The 22,270-nt window shown below is 33.7% G+C and overlaps 1 protein-coding gene across 4 annotated transcripts in view; it reads right to left on the reverse strand.

Moving 5' to 3' along the window:
• LOC145295995 (vacuolar protein sorting-associated protein 11 homolog) overlaps nt 1-22,270 on the reverse strand; it is a 156,575-nt gene that overhangs the window by 81,659 nt on the left and 52,646 nt on the right. For all 4 annotated transcript variants that reach the window (XM_080142004.1, XM_080142003.1, XM_080142002.1 and 1 more), the window contains exons 12-15: nt 13,891-14,044; nt 7,692-7,838; nt 4,471-4,662; nt 1,961-2,066 (exon numbers count right to left, since the gene is read on the reverse strand). In XM_080142004.1, the coding sequence (XP_079998130.1) occupies nt 1,961-2,066; nt 4,471-4,662; nt 7,692-7,838; nt 13,891-14,044 (599 nt within the window). The remainder of the gene's footprint in view (nt 1-1,960; nt 2,067-4,470; nt 4,663-7,691; nt 7,839-13,890; nt 14,045-22,270) is intronic.

Consider the following 22,270-nt stretch of genomic DNA (forward strand, 5'->3'; position numbering starts at 1 on the left):
GAGCAGGATCTCAGACCTAAGTCTGACAAGTCAGCTCTAACATTCGGTAAACATCACGATAAAAACCGAAGAAGAAGGAGAGATAGCGTATGTTTAAGGCTTTTGAATCTGAGGTTCTGATCATGGAAGAGGTTCAGCAACAGGAAATAGCTATCCTTTCAGATAGTCAGGCAGTTATTAAAGCATTGGAGAATAGTACGGTAAGATCCCAAACCGTACTGTGCTGCATTGAAAATCTAAACCATCTAGGAAAAGAAAACCGCATATCTATTTCATAAGGAAAGTTAAAAAAAAATTAGTTATTAAAAAAAAGTTCGTTTTTTTAATTATAAAAAAAAAACGATACACGGGATTGAACCTAAAATCTTTCCACCAACCCCCGGTACTCTAACCATTACGCTAACATGTCATATTGGCAAAATCGCAGTAAAAAATATTTATATACAAAAAAAAGTTATGCAAAATAAAAAAAAAAAGCGTTAGTCACTTATGTATGTACTTACTATCCTGTTTGTGAACCCACATATTTTGTTGTAACTTATTTTCTACTGAACCAATTTTCGAAATTTATTTTTCAAAATGTAGCTAATGAGGTGTTCTATCCAACTATATAACCTGTTTGAAATTTGATTGCGAACGGAATTAGTGGTGGGGGTTTGAATGTGTCTCGATTCATTCAATTTCGGACTTAAGCATATATTCAACCACTACCGTGGTTGAATGATACCATATTTCTTCAAACTGAAATATAATTATCAAAGTATACTTACGCAGATAGATATGAAAAGCCTTTATTAAAGTTTGTGCCTATTTCCATTCTATGGAGACCAGGCGCGAACACAGACCCCACAATTTTATTATACCATCCCTATTTAAGTTAAAACATACTTATCAAAGTATTCTTTTGTACATCTATATCAAAAACACTTGTAAACGTTTTTTTTTTAATTCTTAAATTTTTTATTTCAATACTTTGTGGACCAGGCGCGAACGCAGACCCCACAATTTTTATGAACCACCGTTCTGCCAGATCAAACATACCCATTCCTGTGTCTCGATACATCTATCATTATATGTAATCCGTTTTTTAAAATAGTCAACCATATAGGAGCCTATTCGTGACCAGACACACACACACACACACAGACATTCAGCTTTATATTATAGTTATATAGATAGATAGATAATCATCAACAGATTTTAGCTGTATCACAGTTTTTCAGTGAAACTAGACTAGCACCCATTTCAGGCCAAGGATTAAACTTATAACCATCTAGTCAACTAAGCCACAGGAGAGGCAATGTTAGTAAATGATATTTACAATGATTAATTGGTGTCTAATAACTAAGGATCAAATTCAATGCAAATATGAAATATTTGAATTTTCAAATAAAAAGTCGTGCTTATTATCATGCTTCCTAAAACCCTTGGAAGTACTTTTAAAAAAATAGCTGAAATTTGAGTAATATTTATTAATATCTAATATTTACTGTTAAAATTTGAGAAAAAAACTGGATGTAACTTAATTTTCATGAATTTTATCCCAAAAAAAGTTATTTATTTTTAAAAATGCATATGCAAGGATTTCTTTTTTCTTGGAGGAGGGGGGCGTGTATTATAGTATTTAAATTTCTTTATATTTCTAAAGCATATATCCAGATAAAAAAAGATCCTTCTGACTTACATGAGATTCAACTCAGGTATTGCAAGTGTAAAACACTTGAAGTCAAGCAAAAGAACTAGATAATGTATACTCTCCTTTTGTTAATCAATCACATGATTCTATTTGCATACAAATTTCCAAAATATAACTTATTGATAATACATAGAATATTTAGAAGATAGAGTAAAGAAGTTTAACTTTACTGACTGAAGTGCAAGAGTTGAAAGACTAAACAGAGGAAAGACGAAAAGACATTTAACAAGAAATTCAAAGAAAGAGTAAGCAAAATGTACTCACGGTCAGAAGGTCGATAATCTGTACAGAGCTGTTTAAGTAATTCTGTTGTGGGTTGAGGAACTTCACTCATCAGAATCTTGCCATATTTCTTAAGGTTTTCTTCAGCCTTTAAAAATTATGATTAAAGATTTAAAAAGCAAAAATTATATCATTAGAAAAATGAATAACAAATGAAAAGTTTTTTTTCTATTCTTCAGATTATTTGAACAATTATTCTCGTTTTGGTTGTTATATTCATGTTTCAGCCGATCTAACTTCTAGCCTTCATTACGTGCATCTTGTTGTACTCAGAAACTTGTATTGAATTTTGAACTGAACTCTTTATTGGATCCATGGGGATACATTGTTCCCATTCCATCAGCCATAAACGAGTAGAAGTGTTAATTTTATGTTATTCTTAGTTCTTATCCCTTGTTGTAAGGATTGAACTATCAACATGGCTGACAGAATAATTTATCGCGATAGATTAAATAAAGGATTTGGTTTAAAATTCTGTGCAGATTCTCAAGCTCGAAATAAAACATTCTCAAGTTCAACTATTAAGTTTCTAATTTTGAAAAGATACTCTTAAAAAAGGTCAAAGGTTATATTGGCTGAAACATGAAAATAACAATCAATGTGAGAATAGTAGTTAAAATAATTCAAATGATTAATCCTCACCGCAAAATTTACAAAACTAAAGATATTTTTTTTTGTAATACAAGACAATAAAATTTAATAATTTTTAATATTTATGTTAATTCAATAGTTTGGAAATAGATGTTCCTTTTTTGTTGTTTTTGGATAAATTCATTCAAAGAATTATTGAAATTATTACATTTCAGCTATGGAAACTTCAGCACAATTATACTCATAATACTGCACACAATTATACTCATAATGCTGCACAAAACTCTTTGAAAAAGCTATTCCATTCTTCTGAGATCGACTACAAAAAAAAAACACTTTGCGTTTAACATCATGCAAGAATAACTCAATTAGAGTAACCATCACTCCAGAATGAAATGAATCATTTTCTATGAAATTTTTATATACCCAATACAAATTTCCAATTAAACAAAGTTATTATTTAAACTAGCCATAATTTGCTATCTCTGATCACATATATGAACTGTAAGTGTTCAGTTTGCTAATGAATTGTGAAAATTTCTTGTTGACATACACTAATGGCAACTTTCTGTCTAATAAGATGTGGGGAAAATCATAACTTACCTGAATAGCACGAGTTTTGTGTTTTTTTTTTCCTCTAAGAAAAAAAAAGTTAAAATGCTGACGTCGCATTTATATGTATGAGGGTCATGCAAATTTATGTGTGAGATATGCAAATTAGAGGCGAGGGAGTTTGTTGAACGGTATAAAAGAGGAAGGGAAAGGAACCACCAGCGAGTGAGAAGACAGCATGTTGGGAGAACGCGTGTCGAAAGGAAACTATTTGAAACTAAATCAGAAAAGACAGAACAACAAATTTGACTCGGTTCAAACACTGATAAGACAATGGCATTCTACATCTAGTTTGGTGCCCTGCAGCATCTGCTGTTGCTATAGAGTTCGAAGCTAGAATTGGTTCTCCAGATGTAGGTATGGGTGGGTGATAAAGAGACTTAGGTTTGCCCAGTTACTAGGGTCCCCCTCTCAGCATCGCAGAAAGAATCTGAAGGAAAGGCAAGCCAGTATCATCAAAGCCAACACAGCAGCAGGAATTGTCGGAAAGGTATTGCAACGCTTCACCATTCGCCTATCAGAACTCCAAACCAGATTTTTTTTTTTCGCAGTTTTACTCCCTTAGCCTTTGCCTTTCCCAAAGCATCCACAAGGCAGTGGAGGTATTTGCCCATAGCTAGTACACTACTCCTCCCTCAACGAAGGAGGTGATGTCTGGGAGGGTAGACCACAGAACAGGTACTACACTACCCCTCCCAAACAAGAAGGTAATGCCTGGGAGGATGATATAATGACAACAGAACATATACACACTACTTCTCCCTATTAAAAGGTGCAAGAAAGCCTTTTACTCCAATAGTTTCTTCCCCAGAACTGCGGGTCTTTGGAACTCCCTTCCGGGATTCTGCTTTCCCAACTGTACTGATATGCAGAAGTTCAAGTGTAATGTGAACAAACATCTTTCTACTCATCTCCCTTCATAATGACCCTGCTAGTTAAGTTACTGATAGTAGCCCCCTGCTTCAAAGTGGCACTGTGCCTTGTTTGGGGTGAAAATTGAATAAATAAAAAAAATTTTTAAAAAAAAAAAAAAAAAGGAGGAGGTAATTTTGGGAAAGATTGTATCATAACAAGCGAAAATATACTATCCCTCAACCCCAGGAGTAGGTCATGCCTGGAAGGATCATCTCATGACAAATGGACAAATACAGCACTACTCCCCACAAATTGAGCAATGAAAGATTGGACAATAGTACATTATTAGTAAAAGATTTTAGTATAGTTATGACTTCAGACAGATAGCAAATGTCTATTAGTAGTAACTTAAATAAAAGTGCGCTTCATCTTACCTCCTCAAATTGTAGCTTGCCAATATATTCAACAGCTTTCTTGTAGTCTTTAATGGCTTCCAATTGAATTTTAAGATACCATTCATGAATGTTGTGCTTTTCTGCCAAGAAGAGGGCGTGTTCATAATAGCCGGCTTGCCTGCAGACTTTGATGGCTGTTTCCACGTCAAAATCAACTTCTTTGTCTTTTGTCTGAATCAGAAAAAGAATAAAAAAGTTTGTTTTTTGTTAATAATTTTTTAAAATTTAAAAAAAAAAAAGAAAAATTGTAGAAAATAAAATATAGAAATTAGTTTAATACTAGAAAAACATTCAAAATCAAAAAGACATAAGGGAACTAACGTTTTATGGAAATACTAAATGACCTTTATTGGGTCAATGTTTACACATCAGTTTATACTAGCAAAACCATACTCCCTCTCGCTGCATAATTTTGCTAGTATATACGACTAATGAACATATATTACATTATCCCAAAGGAGGAAGTAATGTCTGGGATGATACCAGAACAGATACTAAACTACCTTCTCTCTAAAAAAAAGGGGGAGGGAGTAATGCCTAGATAAATGGTCTCTTAATTTAATTTGGTTGCTTTATGGCATATCAATCTTTGATAGATTATTTGATGCTGAATCCAGTAATTTTGCAAATTTTTATGCTTCAAGTTCTTTATATTTTCAAATATTTATTCATGGTGTTTAGTTTGGCTGTTTTGTTTTATGGCATATCAACCCTTTTCAGGTTATTTAATGCTGAATCCAATAATTTTAGATGAAGTTTTTACACTTCAAATTCTTTATATCTTCAAATATTATTCACTGTGTTTGATTTGGTTCCTTTATAGAAGAAAATTGTTCTTTTTATTTTTGTGAAAAATGATTGAATCTCGCAAAGGTAAAGAGCAAAAAAAACAATAACATCAATGTTTTGTGCCTTTTAGGTCAGAAAACCAGTATCTTCACACAGCCTGATCTGATAGCATTAGAGATTATCTCTTGAATATTGAAAGGTAGTACATTAGTCTAATATAATGCAGTAAACTGAATTGAACATTAAAAGATAGGAATAGTATAGTTTTGGCTTCAAACAAAATCTCCATTATTAGATTTTTAATGCCATAAACCAATTGTGAAGTTAAATTAGATATTGCAAAAGTACATATATTTATTGCTAGTTTATGGAACATATATTAAATTTAAAGAAATTTTATAATTATTTATAAAACATTTTTAATGCTTGCACATTATAATTGGATATCCAAAAATGCATTTGAAGTAAAAACACTCTTACATAATTACGTGTAATGTTGAACTTATTAAAAAAAAATCCAAAAATTACAAAAATGATAGAGTAGATCTGCTAGAACTATTTTGTTAAAAAAAAAAAACATTACTTTTATCGTATATATTTGATCAGCCATTTTCTAATTTGAAATAGGGAAAGTTCAGTGAAAACAAGGAAGATAATTCAGTTATTCATATGGAATTATCCACAATAGAAGAAATGGTGCTTATGCAATTTATCAAAGACATTAAAAAACGAACAAAGACATAAAAAAATAAAAAATATTGAAAAAGACTATATTGTGTGTACACGTTATGAAATTAAGTTCTCATAAAAAATTCACTTCATTTGATCAAGTATTTTTTTTTTTTTTTTGCAGAGGAAAATCAAATTTTAATGAAATCGATCGTGTTGCAGCCATCTAGCCAATTTCGCAGACGAAAAGAAGGAGGCGCCAGGGAAAATAACTCCAATCACGGCTTAAAGTTTATCAAAATTTGACAAGATTATTTTGAAACGTTGGCAAAAAAAATATTTAAACATTTTAGTTTTTTTCACTTATTTTACAGAGTTTCTCTGTCTTTTTTTATCCCTTTTTCATTTTGTCCTTTGTTAATCACTTTTTCGTTTAAAGACACACTCCCTCCTTGTCCACGGAAATTACCAAGATGGCCGCAACACAATCGATCTCATTAAAATTTGATTTTCCTTTGTAAAGAAAAAACTACTTAATCAAATTAAGTTATTTTTTATGAGAACTTTATTCCATAACGTGTACGCACAATATGGTCTTTTTTCAATATTTTCATTTTTTAATGTCTTTGGTAAACTGCACAAGCATCATAGAAACCAATAAAACTGCATTACTGAATAAATTTTATTTTTTTATGATTATTTTTCTACTGGATCATTTTTTACAATTTTTCATTTTTTTACTAAGTTCAACATTACACGTAATTATGTAAGAGTGTTTTTACTTCAAATGCATTTTTGGATATCCAATTATAATGTGCAAGCATTAAAAATGTTTTATAAATAATTATAAAATTTCTTTAAATTTAATATATGTTCCATAAACTAGCAATAAATATATGTACTTTTGCAATATCTAATTAAACTTCAAAATTGGTTTATGGCATTAAAAATTTATTAATAATGGAGATTTGGTATCTGTCTGAAGTCCAAACTATACTATTATTATTTTTTAATGCTCAATTCAGTTTATTATTATTATTATTATTATTATTATTAGCTAATGTGTTACTTTTCAAAACTTAGTCTTGATTATCTGAGAAGTTTCACAACTTCACCAGTACTAAAATCTGCTCACCTCCCCAACTCATCAGATAGCAATCACATGATATGTAAAACACTGTTGAAAAAAAAAAAACATCAGATCTAAGTGTTCTGTCAAGAGCAATAGAGTTCTCTATATCGGTACATTTTATAAAGGTCTGAATACGTATCCCTTTCACGGCGCTATCTATTAGTGAAATGGTAAATTAGACTAGATTTACTCACGTTCACCCCTAACAACAGATATCGCCACTTGAACATATAGAGCTACTAATTGGGATCATGTATAGGAACGATTAACAAGATGTTGGTTTACATTACATTTAAATTTCTGCATATCAGTACAGTCAGAGAAGCAGGTAGCAGGAAGGGAATTCCAAAGTCTAGTTGTTCAAGGAAAAAAACTATTAGAATAGAAAGCTTTCTGACATTTAGGGGTCTCAACTGTGAAGGGGTGAGATTCTGTTGCTAAGTGGGTTTGTCGGGGATATGTATGTCGAGGGAGGAACAAGTGCAACAAGTTCATCAGAGTACATTCTCTTAAAATATTTAAATACAGCAGTTAACAGAATTCATGATTTCTAGATTAAATCATGAAAAAAAAAACATAAAAGAAAGAAAAAGAATGTAAAATAACTGACTTTAATAAACTTGTCCAGTTTTGAAACATCTTTCAAGCGTGTATAACAATTCAAGAGTAAAGTAGTGTGTTCCTCAGTCGCTCGTTGTTCTTTATGTAAGGCTTGCAAATATTTTGTCAGGTTGTGGATTCGCTGCGCATCAAGGAACTGAAAGAGGAAAAGCATCAATTTTAAAAAGCATTCAAAGATTAATGAAAATCGCATAAATGACAGCCTATCAAAGGCAGAACATTTATAGACACAATTAGCATAGACTTTTTAACTACTACATTTCATATTTTCTGTCCTCAGTTAGTGAAGGAGAAATCCTTCTAGATTGAGGTAATTTCTATTTTTGTTCCAATCCAGATTTCCCTTTTTTGGCAAGCTGGATTTTCCAAACTTTAAAAAAACCAACCTTGTGTCTAACTGTCCTCATATGGAAGCAAGTATATAGGGACACAATTGGGCAGAGTTCTCCTGGGTTTATATTTTGCTTAACCATTTTTCACCATCATTTTGGAGTGCATTATACATTTCGATTATATCTATAATATAAATTTCACCTGTCTGTTTAAATGTATGTATGTATGTCGAAGCATTGATGCTCACATTATCAAACAAAGGCTGAGATGGAGTGGACATGTGGTAAGGATGTTAGGCAGTCGACTTCCCAAACAACTTCTTTATGGCGAGCTCACCGAGGGAAGACGTCTGGCTCAAAAGCCTAAAATGAGATTCAAAGATTGTTTGAGGTCCACCTTAAAAAAATGTGAGATAGATGAAAGAACCTGGGAGAGTCTTGCTTTGGATTGCGGAGAGTGGAGAAGAACCTTGCGGGGAAGTGTGGGCAAGTGAATGTTTTCGTATTTCTGTTTACCTTTTTTTTTTGTGCTATATCAAGTAATGGCAATGTTCGAAAACGAATTTGCTGCCATCATCATCATGTATCTATGTCTGCCTAAAACTTTTCTCAGCGGCATCGGACTTGGTAAAAACCTGTACTGTCTGAAAGGGCGATGTCTTGGCCGAATAATATGTGAAAATTAGAAAAAGCAGTCAATTATTTCCTATAGAAATAGTCATTTGCAATGAGAGGGGGTAGTAAAAAATCGTTCCTTCATGACAATTTAGCCAAACACGCATGCGCAAAAAATGTTCTTTCTTGAATTAATTTAACTATAAAAAAACAACATAACTTCGCTCACGCAATCATAGAACAGCGGTTATAGTGGCAGCGTCGTTATCTTAAGATTGCATGTTCGAGCCGAGATATCGGATATATTTTTTTTTTTTTACTTTTTAAAGTTTTAATATTGAAACAGGGCTATTTATGCCAGTTTTTTTATTTTCCCATCATCTTCACTGTTTTTTTTTTGTTTTCTCGATTTTTTAAAGAAGTTTTAGCATTTATTTACAGAGGGTTATTATGGCATTTTTTTTTATTTGCTTATTCTTTATTTTGTATCACATCCACTGTTTTTTTTTGTTTTTCTGATTTTAAAAAAGTTATAATATTTAAACAGGGTTATTACATTCGCTTATTCTTTATTTTCCATTTTGCTTTGAATTACCCCCCCCCCACACACACACATATTACCACACCCAGGCAATGCCGGATATCCTCGCTAGTCTATAAATATAAAAGCGAAAATGTGTGTGTATGTATGTATGTTCGCTTTTTGTGTATGTCTGTAAAAGGCTTTTTTCGCTGGACTTCTTGGTTGGCTCACTCCTTCTTAAAACTTTTTATATCACGTCTAAATGATAATATCTAAGAGTTACAAACAGAGGTCGCGTGTGTATTTAATTTGCCCGACTTTTACCTCTCGCCACGTCTTCAAAAAGCGAATGATCTGGTTTGCAGCGCCAAACTAGGTCAGACATCATGCCACTTACTCGCACCTGTTTATTTCACTTTATAAACCTTCACTTAACACGCTTATCAGTTCCTCTTCCCTCGTGGCCGAGATGGTTAGGTGTCTGGCTTTTTTTTCCCTTTCATTTCCACCTTCACGTCAAGGCTTCATGGTTCAATCCTATCTTCCTACTAAAACTTTTTTTTTTCCTTTACGCGGCCAACGTTTTTTTTTAACACACACATCTCCAAACACCCGGGCAATGCCGGGTATCCCCCCCTAGTATATATATAAAAGGCAAAATGTGTGTGACCATTTCGTGTATGTCTTCAAAAGGCTTTTCTCGCACACGGTTCCGATGTCGTTACGATCGCTTACAACTGTTTATATGGGTCCTAAATAATAATATGTACGATTTGGGAAAGTGCGTCGCATTTAGATTTATTTACGTCGACTTTTACAAAATTATTGCTATTTTGGCTTTTTTTTTGCATGTTGATGAGGCTTTTTCGTATAAAAAGCGAAACTAATTCAAAGTTAACAACGAACAACGTTCTCGGCATTGCGCCGGGAAATGTCCAGAAGCAATCATCTTTGATCAATGTTGTACATCAGACAATTGTTATTCAATCTGGACAATTGGGAGCTGGTTCCCCTCCCCCCAACATCTGTTGGGGGAAAAAAACAAAAACAGTCAAACTTGGGTAAACAACTGCATGACTTCTATTTGACCTTCTTAATTAGGTCAAATGGAAGCAGCAGAGTTAACTTTTATTGCACACGCCTGTTTTTATAGTTTAATAAATAAATTCAAATGTATGTCGCGGTGGCCTAATGGGTAACGTCGCCCGTTTTTTTTTTTCACACATTAATTTCCAACTCAAGGGTACAGGTTCGATTCTCATACTTACCTACCAAAACATTTTTTTTTATCCCCCCCCCCCCGCAGTTTTGATTTACCTCAAGACACCCGGGCATCGCCGGGTACCCCCCCGCTAGTATATATATAAATCTGAACTGTCTGTTTAAATGTATGCATGTATGTATGTATGTATGTATGTATGCCTGCCTAAAACTTTCGACAGAGGTGACAAATTTTCACAAGATCAGTATCGTTTTGAAGTTTGACCCTTCGGACAACAAATATCGAAAAATTGGCTAAAAACATGAATTCTTTCACCCTCAACTGAGCACTTTTCTACAAGGAGGGATCGCTTTTTTTACTAATATGTTTTATAGTCATCCCCTCTTTTCAATTGACAAGCCTTAATTTAAACTTCCACTACTTCTGGTTTGGCGATGAATGCAATGGCAAAGATGTCATGTTTTTTTTTCACGTTCTGTTCTTCCTTCACAGTAGCCTGCCTGCCTACTACCACTTTTTTTTTTTTGCTCAACACACACCTCTAAACACCCTGACAATGCCGGGCTACCAGGCTAGTATATATATATATATATATATATATATATAAGGTTAGTGAGAATAACAATTGCAGAGCGACTGATTATTAAGAAAATTCTAAAATAAGATATATAATATTTATTTATAGATGTATTAAAAAAGATCAGAGCAAGATCAGTAGTATCAATTTTAGATTCAAACAAAGACTTTTCCAGTGGGGTAGACATAAACAGACTGAAGAGAGTCCAGTAAAGGAGACTAATTGTGTTTGGATTTGAAAAATCAATGCAGTTAAAAAATCAATGCAGTTAAATGTATAAATGTATATTTGCGCATGTGTAGAGAAGCACTTCAAGTCAGCTTACACTTGCCAAGTTCCAATTCTTCAATTTTGATTGCTTAGTAGCTATTTTTACAAGCTAAGAACCAAATCAAATTTGTTCCATGGGTCCGAATCCCCTATATATCAAGTTCTAAGTCTTTAGATGAAAAATTGACAGAGTAGTTTGGTAGAAATCCTTCTGTACACACACAAACAATATATAACTGAGCTTTAAACAATGAAATTGGACTGACAGTGTATTTATCGAGCATTATGACTTTTTTGGCAAATCATGTAAATGTGAGTTGTTTTTCATGAAAATTTGCTTTGAGTAAATTCATGATAAAAATGTTAACACCACAAAACAGATATTTTATTTGTAAGCCCCCCCCTCCCTACTTTTAAATGTTTATTACCATCCCTCTATGAAGAATTTCCTAATGAAATTTGGAAACCTATCAGGAGAAACATTACTTTCAATCTTTTTCGGGGCATGCAATAAACTTGCCTATTTCTTTTTTTGTCTTAAAAATAAGATATCAATATGATGAATATCAATCAATCTTTAAAAAAAAAATTTTTTGTATCCCAACTACTAAGTTAATCTTTTTTCTCTTTTTATGCATTAAAATTATAATTGCTGTTTTCTCTTTTCATAGTTTCAATTTTTAATTACAAAAAAAAAAATATTTCCGCAAAAGTCAAGAAATTTGACTATTTTGCTAAAACTATTAGCATTAATAATTCTATCAGCAGAAACTGCTGTTTATAAAACTAGCAATAATTCATTTATATGCTTAAAAAAAGAAAAAAAATCTTCTTTTTTTTTGCTTAAAATTTAAGTAATTGTTTTCAAAACTTGAACTTTAATTCTAGTCAAAAATGACCTTCTTGCAGCCAATTAAAAAAATAAATAAGATTCTACATTTTTTGGTAATTGTACGTGAATACGCTAAAATATTGGCGTAAAAAGAAAAAGCAAAAAAATATTTAGAATTTGGGAGAGGGGTCAGTTTCACATATAAATTTAACATAAAATGTTTCCTTATTTCACAGTAATTCTTGCCTTTTAGAGCAGTTAGCCCTCCAAATTCTTTTGATATTTTTTTCAAGCTGAAAGTTGGTTGGTTGTTTTTGTTTTATGGCATATCAACCTTTTTGGGTTATTTAATGCCAAATCCAGTGATTTTGAAGAACAATTTATTAATAGAGTATATTTGTTTTTTAAGTCGGTTTCTATTTAACCCATAGTTGGGACCCTAACAGGTACTACCACTCCGGATCAGAGTAGACCTGGGAGCAATGGCAATTAAAAGGGTGGCTCCACACTCCCCAAAGCCCACAAGCTGGGGCCTTACCATCGGATATAGTTTAAGGTCATATCCAGGACCCTGAAAGTTAGTATAAAAAAAAATAATTACCCAAGCCCACTGCCTTAAAGTTCCTTTCCTTGAACATCTTGTACCACTAACCAAATGACAAGCACCCCTCCCAAAAACTTCTTTAACCCTACCTCTGACCCTAGATAAGAGTGGCAAACCACTTCCTTCATAAACCCTTCCTTAACACTACCACTAACCTTAAGTCTGAATTGCAATCCCCTAACAACTCCCCTTACAACACACAATTATAAAAAAAAACAAAAAGCAGGCTTCCCTCCTTAAAGAAAAATGCATATGATTTATCACCCATGGAAAAGAAGATTTATATATGAAACTATAACTTCTAAAATAATTGCTTTGTTTTGTTTACTGTCAAGTTTTCAGGATGTTCACACCTACTTGCCCTTAACCCTACCACTAACCTGAAGTGCAAGTGGCCAACACCCCTTTCTCACAAAGACCCTGTTCATTAAAAAAAAAAAAAAGAAAGAAAAGCAGCAGGCAACCAACCCTTACTGAAAAAAGAAGCACTCACAGGATTTATTGCTCAGAGAAAAAAAATAGTTAGCTGCCCCAATGGGCAATTATTTTACATTAAATTCTAAAGCAATTGTTTTTTTTTTTGTTGTTTATTTTTATTTCTACCAAATATTTCAAGGTGTTCACATAGGCTGAAAAGATAGAATCTTATATCTGGGGGCCAGAGGGGGCAGAATTTAGTGGAAGATGTCAATCTACAATAACAACAAATAAATCTTGCAATATATTAATTTCTAATGGTCCTAATATTAAATTTCAGTTTCTTGTACATAAAATATATTACAATTCAATTTTGAGTTCTCCAACTTCCTTTTTTTAATGGATACATGGTATTTTTAAGGTATTGCAGCATATTTATGTGCATTTACTGCAGATTAACGGGAAACTTTTAATTTTGGGAGATTTTTCTCTGCCATATTTGGATTCTTTGCTCAAAAGTACACTTATGTGACAAATTTCATTGCTTTATCTTGTGTTTTAATAAAGATATAATATTTTTACTGAAAAAGTAGTGAAAAAAATGCAATGAAATGCATATGGGAAAAATATTGTGCACATTACACAAATATTTTTATTATCAATCAGATTTTAACAATTTAAAAATATTCTTTCTCCGCTCATCAAGCTCTTTCTACGCGCATGCAATTATTAAGATATTTCAAGCCATTTTATTTTTTCATGTATATTGCTACATTTAACAGTTTCTGTCTGTTACCTTTCTGATGACATATGAAGCCTCCAGTTTTCCTATTGTCTTTATGTATTGTTCAATGGCTCCATCGTGATCTCCTTTACTATAAAGATGATCCCCATACTGAGTAAAAATATCAACCAAACCACCCTGGTCATATTGCTGACTTTTAGCAAGGCTGAAAGGAAAAAAAAGAAGAAAAAAAAGCATATAAGTTATTGTATTTTATATTCAAATCTTTAGTAGATTAAAAAATATATATTAGTTTTAATTAAATTGTATTTCAATAGTAGTTTTATATTAATTATCTTAAAATAAAAATATAAGTTTGAAAATAGCATGACTACACAAAAATTTTATTCTTATTTTATTTGTTATTTTCGCAATGTTTTGACTGATATAACCTCTGACGTTCTCCGATTTTGTACTTACAATATTTATTAAAACAAAAACAAGCCAAAACTATATGGTCTCCCGACTGATGCCTTTGTCATATTTTTGTGGTAGGACTGGAAAGAGTCATGTGGTTAACCTTATAGCTGATTACCTCAAGTGAACACTTTCTCCCAATGATATGGAACATCTAGCTGTTTTTGTTGCAGCTTCCACTGGTACTGCAGTGAGTAAAATAAACGGCACCACACTTCACACAGCTTTTCATCTTTCTATTTTTCAAGGAAGATCGAGAAAAATTCTTTCTGATAAAACTTTAAATAATCTAAGTACAAAAATTTGAAGATTCTTGTCACTGATGAACTCTTCATGATTGTCTATGAACACTAGCTGAGAGTTTATTATTTAAACTACTCAACCTAAGATTCACAGGTAACAAACATGAATTGTAATAAATACATAGTCAATTCAGATTGTAAAACAAATTTGAATCGACATGTTCTTATTCAATTGTCTTCCCATGAAGATATAGTTAAATAATAGTCAGATCTTCATGTATAGAAGACACGTTAAAAAAATGAGTTGCCTGCTTACTCGTTTGTAGCCTTATATTGTAAACCAATCGCATACATTAAAGTTCAATCGACGAATATATGTAATCAATATTTGTAAAATCGAGTCTACAAGAGTTACTTCCCTTGTACTGTTAGCCAAAATCAATCGTAGAACTGTTACCTATTTTGACCATTTAAACCCCTGGCCTGAAGTAAAACACTGGGCTAAAACAGCTAAATGACACATTTCATGACAAATGATACTTTAATTTTTTTTTTTAATTCGATACCATTTTAAACCCCTATTAAGACACAAGTATAAATTTTAGGAGAAAAATAAAAATTATCCCAAAAACACTGATGCTTAAGCCTCAGAATTTTCCCAGGGTTAAATATTACGTTTCCAGATGTATATCCATGTGGTCTTGCTTTTGAGTAATTTTCTGCAAAATCTAATGGTCAGAAAATACTCTTTGTCCCAGAAAGTGCTATTCTTGGCCATTTTGATCACTTTTGAACCATAGGGGATGCAACCAGAATTTTCCCATAGTCATATATTATTTAAAAAAAATTTTTTTATTCAATTTTCACCCCCAAACAAGGCACAGTGCCACTTTGAAGTAAGGGGCTACTATCGGGGACATAATTTGCGGGAGCATTATGAAGGGAGAGGAGTAGAAAGATGCTTGTTCACGTTACACTTGAACTTCTGCATATCAGTAGAGCTGGGACAGCAGAATCCCGGAAGGGAGTTCCAAAAACTTGCAGTTCTAGGGAAGAACTACCGGAGTAAAAGGCTTTCCTACATCTAGGGATCTCCACTGTAAAGGGGTGGGACTTAGTTGCTTGTCGGGTTTGTTGGGGGTAGTCACGTCAAGGAGGTACAAGTGCTTGCAGTTCGTCAGAGCATTCACCATTAAAGTATTTGCAGAAAAGGCAGAGGGATGCAACATTTCGTCGATGGGACAGAGGCTGAAGCCTAGATGACAGTTAAGAACCTATCAGGTTGGCGACTCTTTTGAACCCTGTCTAGGAGTGAAAGACAAGCAGCAGATGCACCAGCCCAAATATGACAACAGTACTCCATACATGGGCGAATGGTGGCCTTACAGAGATACAGGATACTTTCAGGTGTAATTTTCTAGCACGGTAGAGAGAGAGCCCACCTTCTTTGCAGCAGCCGTGGCAATGTTCTCAATGTATATATTTCAGTTCATGTTCCCTGTAAACGTTAGGCTGAGGAGTTTAAAAGAAGTACTTTCAGGCAATGTGTTCTTGGCCATTGATATTGGTGGTGATATTTCTTGTAATTATTGAAGGAAACAAGCTTAGTCTTGGCAGCATTGAATGTGACCATCCATTTTTGTCCCCATTCCATTACAGATTGGAGGTCATCCTCTAGTGTTTCTGCCATTTCCTTAGATATGTGTTCATTTGTTTTCCCCTCATGCCTGTTATAGAGAGTGATGTCATCGGCAAATATACCCATCTCAGAAACAATTTTATCAGGGAGGTCAGGAATAATAAAGGTCCAAAGATAGACCCCTGAGGTATTCCCGCATTTATATCATATTGTTTAGATGTATGACTGTTGAGGACAACTTGGATTTTTCTCTTACTTAAGAAGGATTTAATTACATTATGTATTTTTCCAGTGATACCATATGATCTAATTTTCCTTAGAAGACCATTGTGCCATATCCTGTTAAAAGCCTTAGATATATCAAGGGCTACCGCTCTACCCTCCCCTGTTTTGTCCAGTGAACGGTATATACGTTCAGAGACTACAGTTGATATCTGCTGTTGAACAGGCTTGCCTGAATCCATATTGTTAGTCAGCAAGGAGTTTAGCAGCTGTTAGGTGTTGGACTAGGGCTTGATTGACTAAGGACCCAAATATTTTGGCGAAAAGCAGGAGGAGGCTAATGGGGTGATAATTTAGTGGGTCAGTTGTTTCCAGATGTATATCTATGTGATCTTACTTTTGGGTAATTTTCAGCAAAATCTAATGTTCAAAAAGTGCTATTTTTGTCCATTTTGACCTCTTTGACTCCCAAGGGATGCAACCAGAATTTTCCCAGGGTCAAATATTATGTTTCCAGATGTATATCCATATGATCTTGCTTTTGGGCAATTTTCAGCAAAATATGATGGTCAGAAAAGATTCCATGATCTGAAAAGTGTTATTTTTGTCCATTTTAACCCCCTGGGGATGCAACCAGAATTTCCCAGAGTTGCGCCTGTGGAGGTGATTGAACACCATCTTCTGTGGCTGAATAAGACTATTTTTGATCTACATTGTTGGTTGGAGACGTCACAGGGGTAGGTCGGTGCAACATATTGGTGGTCTGTTGAATTTTGTTGACTGGCCTTCCTGAATAGTCTTGGTCTCCACCAATTTTGCAATGGACCTTTCGATAGTGATCAGGCCTTTGGTTACCATTTGTTTCCAGATGTTACGGACTTTAGGTTTGGGCTTCCAGCAGGTAGGGTCAATGTCACATGCTTTCATGTCACGTTTGCACACGTTGACATAGCAAAAGTAAAGATGACCAATTTTCCTTTTACCAGTGGTCATTCTCCCATTGTCCATGCAGTGCACATGGTCTATCCAGCGTAGGCATCTTTGTCGAAGGACGGTGAACATGGAGGGGATACTAGCCCTTGCGAGCACAGCATTGTTTGTAACTTTGTCTTTCAAAGAAATTCCAAGAATTCTCTGCAGACTATGCATATGAAATGTGTTCAGTTTCCATTCTTATTGGCTGTAGGTTGTCCATGCTTCACTGGCATACAGAAGGGTGCTGATGACACAGACCATGTGAATGTTCACTTTTGTGGAGATGGTGAGATGTTTATTTTCCCACACCTGAATTGTCAATTTTGCAAGAGTGGTAGACGCCTTTTTGATGCGCTTGTTGAGTTCTACATCAAGTGTCTGACACCGTAGACCGTAGAATTGATGGACTACATCTAAGCACTACCCATTCATAGTGATGATGGAGATGATGGGGTTCCTTGGCACATGACGTAGGTTTTCTTGAGGCTGATGGCGAGACTGAATTTTTGCAAGCATTGGAAAACCTATCCAATGAGTTTTTGAAGGTTATCTTCAATGTAAGATGCTACTACCGCATCATCAGCAGACAGTAGATCCCTGATGGTAACTTGTTGGACTTTGTTCCTTCGCTGAAGGCAATTGATGTTGAAGACGTGGCCATCCAATCTGGAGCAAAGATAAACTCTGCCTTTTCACAAATTGAAAGCATGTCTCACGAGAAAGGCAAAGAAAATGCTAAATAGCATAGGGGCAAGAACATATCCCTATTTGGCATGCTTTTTACACCAAACTCAGCAGAGGTGTCTCGATCGAATTGCATAGTGCTTATCATACCATAATGAAATAACTCTATAAGGCTAAGGAGTTTGGGAGGGCAGCCAATGAGATGTAGCATCTTGAATAGCCCGTCTCTACTGACTAGGTCGAATGCCTTAGTAAGGTCAATAAATGCAAGATATAATGGCTTGTTTTGTTCTCCTGGAGTTGGCGTAGTGAGAAGATCATGTCAATGGTAGAAAGTTGGGAGCAAAAGCTACACTTGCCATTTAGGGTAGCAAGAACTTGCAGTCTTGTCAGAATGATGCAGGCAAACAGTTTGCCAAAGATGCTCAGTAGTGAAATATTTCTATAATTATTGCAGTAGCTGCGATCTCCTTTATTCTTGTATAGGGTGACTATGTTTGTGTTTCTCATGTCCTGGGGAACAGCGTCTTCTTCCCAACAACATAGCAAGAGTTGGTATAATGGCTTAAGGAGGGAGGACTTGCCATTCTTGATCACTTTGCCTGAAATAGAATCAGTACTTAGAGCCTTCGTCGGTGAGAGTTTGTTAATCGCCTTGGACACATCAGCAATGGTGGGTGGTATGTCCAACTTAGGTAATTGTGTATAGTGTGGGATGCTATTGAGGATGCTCTGGCTTACTTTGTTTTCTGTTGAATAGAGCTCAGAGTAGTGTTCGACCCAACTGTCAAGTCGTTTGGATTTGTCTGTAAGAATTTCTCCTGTTTTGGACTTCAAAACAACAGTTTTTACAATGCTTGGACCAATTGCTTTCTTAATGCCGTCATATGTGTAATTTAAAGAATGCTTATATCAAGGATAGAAAAAAAATTTTCACTAATTCATTTTATGTTTGAACCTCTAGTTTGAAAATTGATTTCAATGGAGTTTGAAAATTGTGTCCTGTCCTGCCTACAATCTTTTGAGTCAGCTTCAATAATCTTGATAATGCACACAGCTGTCTTTCAACTCGTCAGTCGTTCCTTTTACCCCTTCTTTTATGCATCTTGCATAAACTAATTTGCATACAGTTTGCATTACTCTCATGTAATCGTCAAATACAAAAGTGATGGCACCATTTTAATTTGTTTTTTTTTCCTTAAGCAAATGAACATGACACCTTAGTCAGGCAAGCCACGATTTTCCCTACAGAGCCACACATTCCTCCTGATTTAGAACATTTGAAAATATCGTTGAAGAAGATCACACAAACTTTATTTTTCTAGTGACATCATGCTGCAAGAAAAGAAAAAGAAAAAAAACACAAACTAATTCTATTCTTGATGAAGACGATATATAATTTTTATATAGTTATATATTGATTTTAAGCAAATAAATGTTTCTCTATTTAAAAAAAATCCTTCTAAATTTATGAATACATTTTAGCATTAAAATTCACTATTATGTTTATGTGTATAATAACAATGATTTATGTAGTTATCTATTTATGGCTTAATGAGTCATATTTAATTTTGTTGAAATATACATTCATAGATGTACAAAATAAGTATTATCTTTAATTTTTATTCAAAATTTATTGTATTATGCACAAGAAAATATAGTATTTTCGTTATGATACATCAAAAAATAAAAACAAAAAGCCTATGGTTTTGGAACCTATTCAAATACATTTAAGTAAAAATCATGTTATCACAAACAGCAAAGAATATGTCAACAGACAAAATATCAAAAACCTGATTTATCTCTCCTTCAACAATTGGTTGTTTGGGGATGTAAAATGTTCAAAATGGTAATGCTAAAATATCAAGATCTCATGTATGATATGAAAAGAAACTGGAATCTTAGAGAGATATCAATCAATATCACTTATTATAGGTGCCACAGGGCTTATGAAGAAGAACCTGAAGTCTTACCTAACTAATATTCCTGGTGAACCAAGTGCAAAAGAAATCCAGACAATTGCACTTAATGGAACAACGGAGATACTAAAAAGAGCTCTCAGTTGGTTTCAATAAAAAGCAGGGTAATGTTGGCAGCTGGTTTGGCTGCCCCATACCCAACCTTACAATCTTCAAAAGAAGAAAATTAAAAAAAATGGTTAGTATTAGCCAATCAGAACTCATCCTGTGATAATCAGGTGGCAAGGACTGACTATGTAAATCTAGACTTAAGAAACGTGTAGTCACAACATTATGGACAAATGGCAAGGTATGAGAATAATCAACACTAAAATTTACATACCATTTCATCCAAATTACAATTATTGCAATACTTGTATTTAAACAGAAGCCAAGAAACTCCTCAACAAGCTCAAACACTCAGTCGAGCAAGGGATATTCTGTTTTTTCCAGACAAGAACTTTTGCTAGAACCAGTTGTACAATGTACAAAACAAGAATTGGCTAGACTACAGTCCATACAGAGTCCTATGGATCATAGAGACCAAATTCTCTGAAACTATGATAGACTTTTGGGTGTTTTGAGTAGTAATGCTCACCGACCATAAAAACACTTTGGATGATTTAAGATTTCAAGGTAGTTCTACTAAAATAGTCATATTTTAAAAATCAAAATACTTTAAGTCTTCAAAATACCATCATTTTGTTCAGAAATGAATATCCTTTCACATGCTTCAATAAATAATAATCTACATGACATACGCAAAGAGTTTTTAGGAAAAGAATGATAAAAATGTTAATGCTATGAAACGGCCATTTTGCATCAGATTTTTTTTCCCCCTCACAATGCTTAAAAGCTTCGTACCATTGCCTCTAAAATATGGTATAATCATGTTAACACACCGGTTCTCACTAGATCACTGAAGGTAAGCAATGTTGAGCTTGGTCAGTAACAGATGGTTAACCAATTTGGGAATTCCAGGTGTTGTATGTAAGGAGATGTCAATACCTCCTTGCAAGAGTTGCAAAAACCAAATGTTGTCATCTCCCCTAACAGGTATATACATGTAACTGGGGACTAACTGTTGAATTTTATACTCCCATGACATTTCCTCCTTCGAAAGAAGCCCGTTAAACTCGCCTTAGGGTAAGTGCCATAGTTTCATTCTTTCATTTTATACCCCTATGAGTAATCTTGTCATAAAATTTGGAAAACAATCAGAAAAAACATACATCTCACTTATTGTCGGGGTACAAAATAAACTGGTCTATTAGTTTATTTTTGTTGTTTTAAAAATAAAACTTCAACATGATGTATCCCAAACATTTTTTTTAATACTTTTCCTACCCAAACTAATAAGTAAAAGAATGTTTTTATCATTTTTATGAGTTAAAATGATAATTCTATATTCTCTTGGTACCAGCAGGTTTTAATTAAGTTCCCCCAAAAATTGTAACCTATTTTCAGTGAAAGTAAACAATGTGAATAGTAGCTGTCGGTTATTTATTTTAGACCAACAAGTTTTGTGAATCACGTTTATTTTTGAAACAAAAAAAATTTTTTTTTAACTTTTTTGTTTAAAATGAATGCGGTTTGTGACTCCTTTCTTTCAAGAAATATTGGTTTTAAAAAATACTTAACTTTTTGTAGTAATAAATGACTTTATAGCTGTCAATTAATAAAAAACAAAATAAGATTCTACTCTTTTAAGTGATTATGTGTGAATACCCTAAAAAACTTAGTAGATAAAAAGAAAAAAATGACAACAAAAATAATTTAGAATTCAGGGGGGGGGGGGTCATTTTCACTTGTAAATTTAATGTACACTGATTCCTCATTTACTGGACATTTTTGCATTTTAAAGCTATTAGTACTCCAAATTCTTTTGATATTTTTTCAATTTGAAAAGTTAGTATATATATATAAACAAAATATGCTGCCACTAAATCTAGTTCCGAGTGACAAGCCCACTTCCTAAAAGTGCATTTTTTTTAAACCTGTCAAATGACTAATCTTAAATCTAAGTAACAAGCCTTACCCAAAAAATCTCCTTTAGCTCTACCACTCACCCTAAGTCTGAATGGCATCCACTTCAACATAAAAATCATTCTATAACTCTACTACCAACCCTGTCCAAGTGGCAAGCCCCCATTGTATAAACCGTATTAAAAGCACACATAATCGTCTAAAAAAGAAATAAGAAAAGACACAACAACCCCTAAAAAGAGAAACAGACAGGATTTGTCTCTCATAGA

This window comes from Euprymna scolopes, chromosome 16 (assembly GCF_053919585.1).
Source record: "Euprymna scolopes isolate OS-2025 chromosome 16, ASM5391958v1, whole genome shotgun sequence".
Taxonomy (NCBI): Eukaryota; Metazoa; Mollusca; class Cephalopoda; order Sepiida; family Sepiolidae; genus Euprymna; species Euprymna scolopes.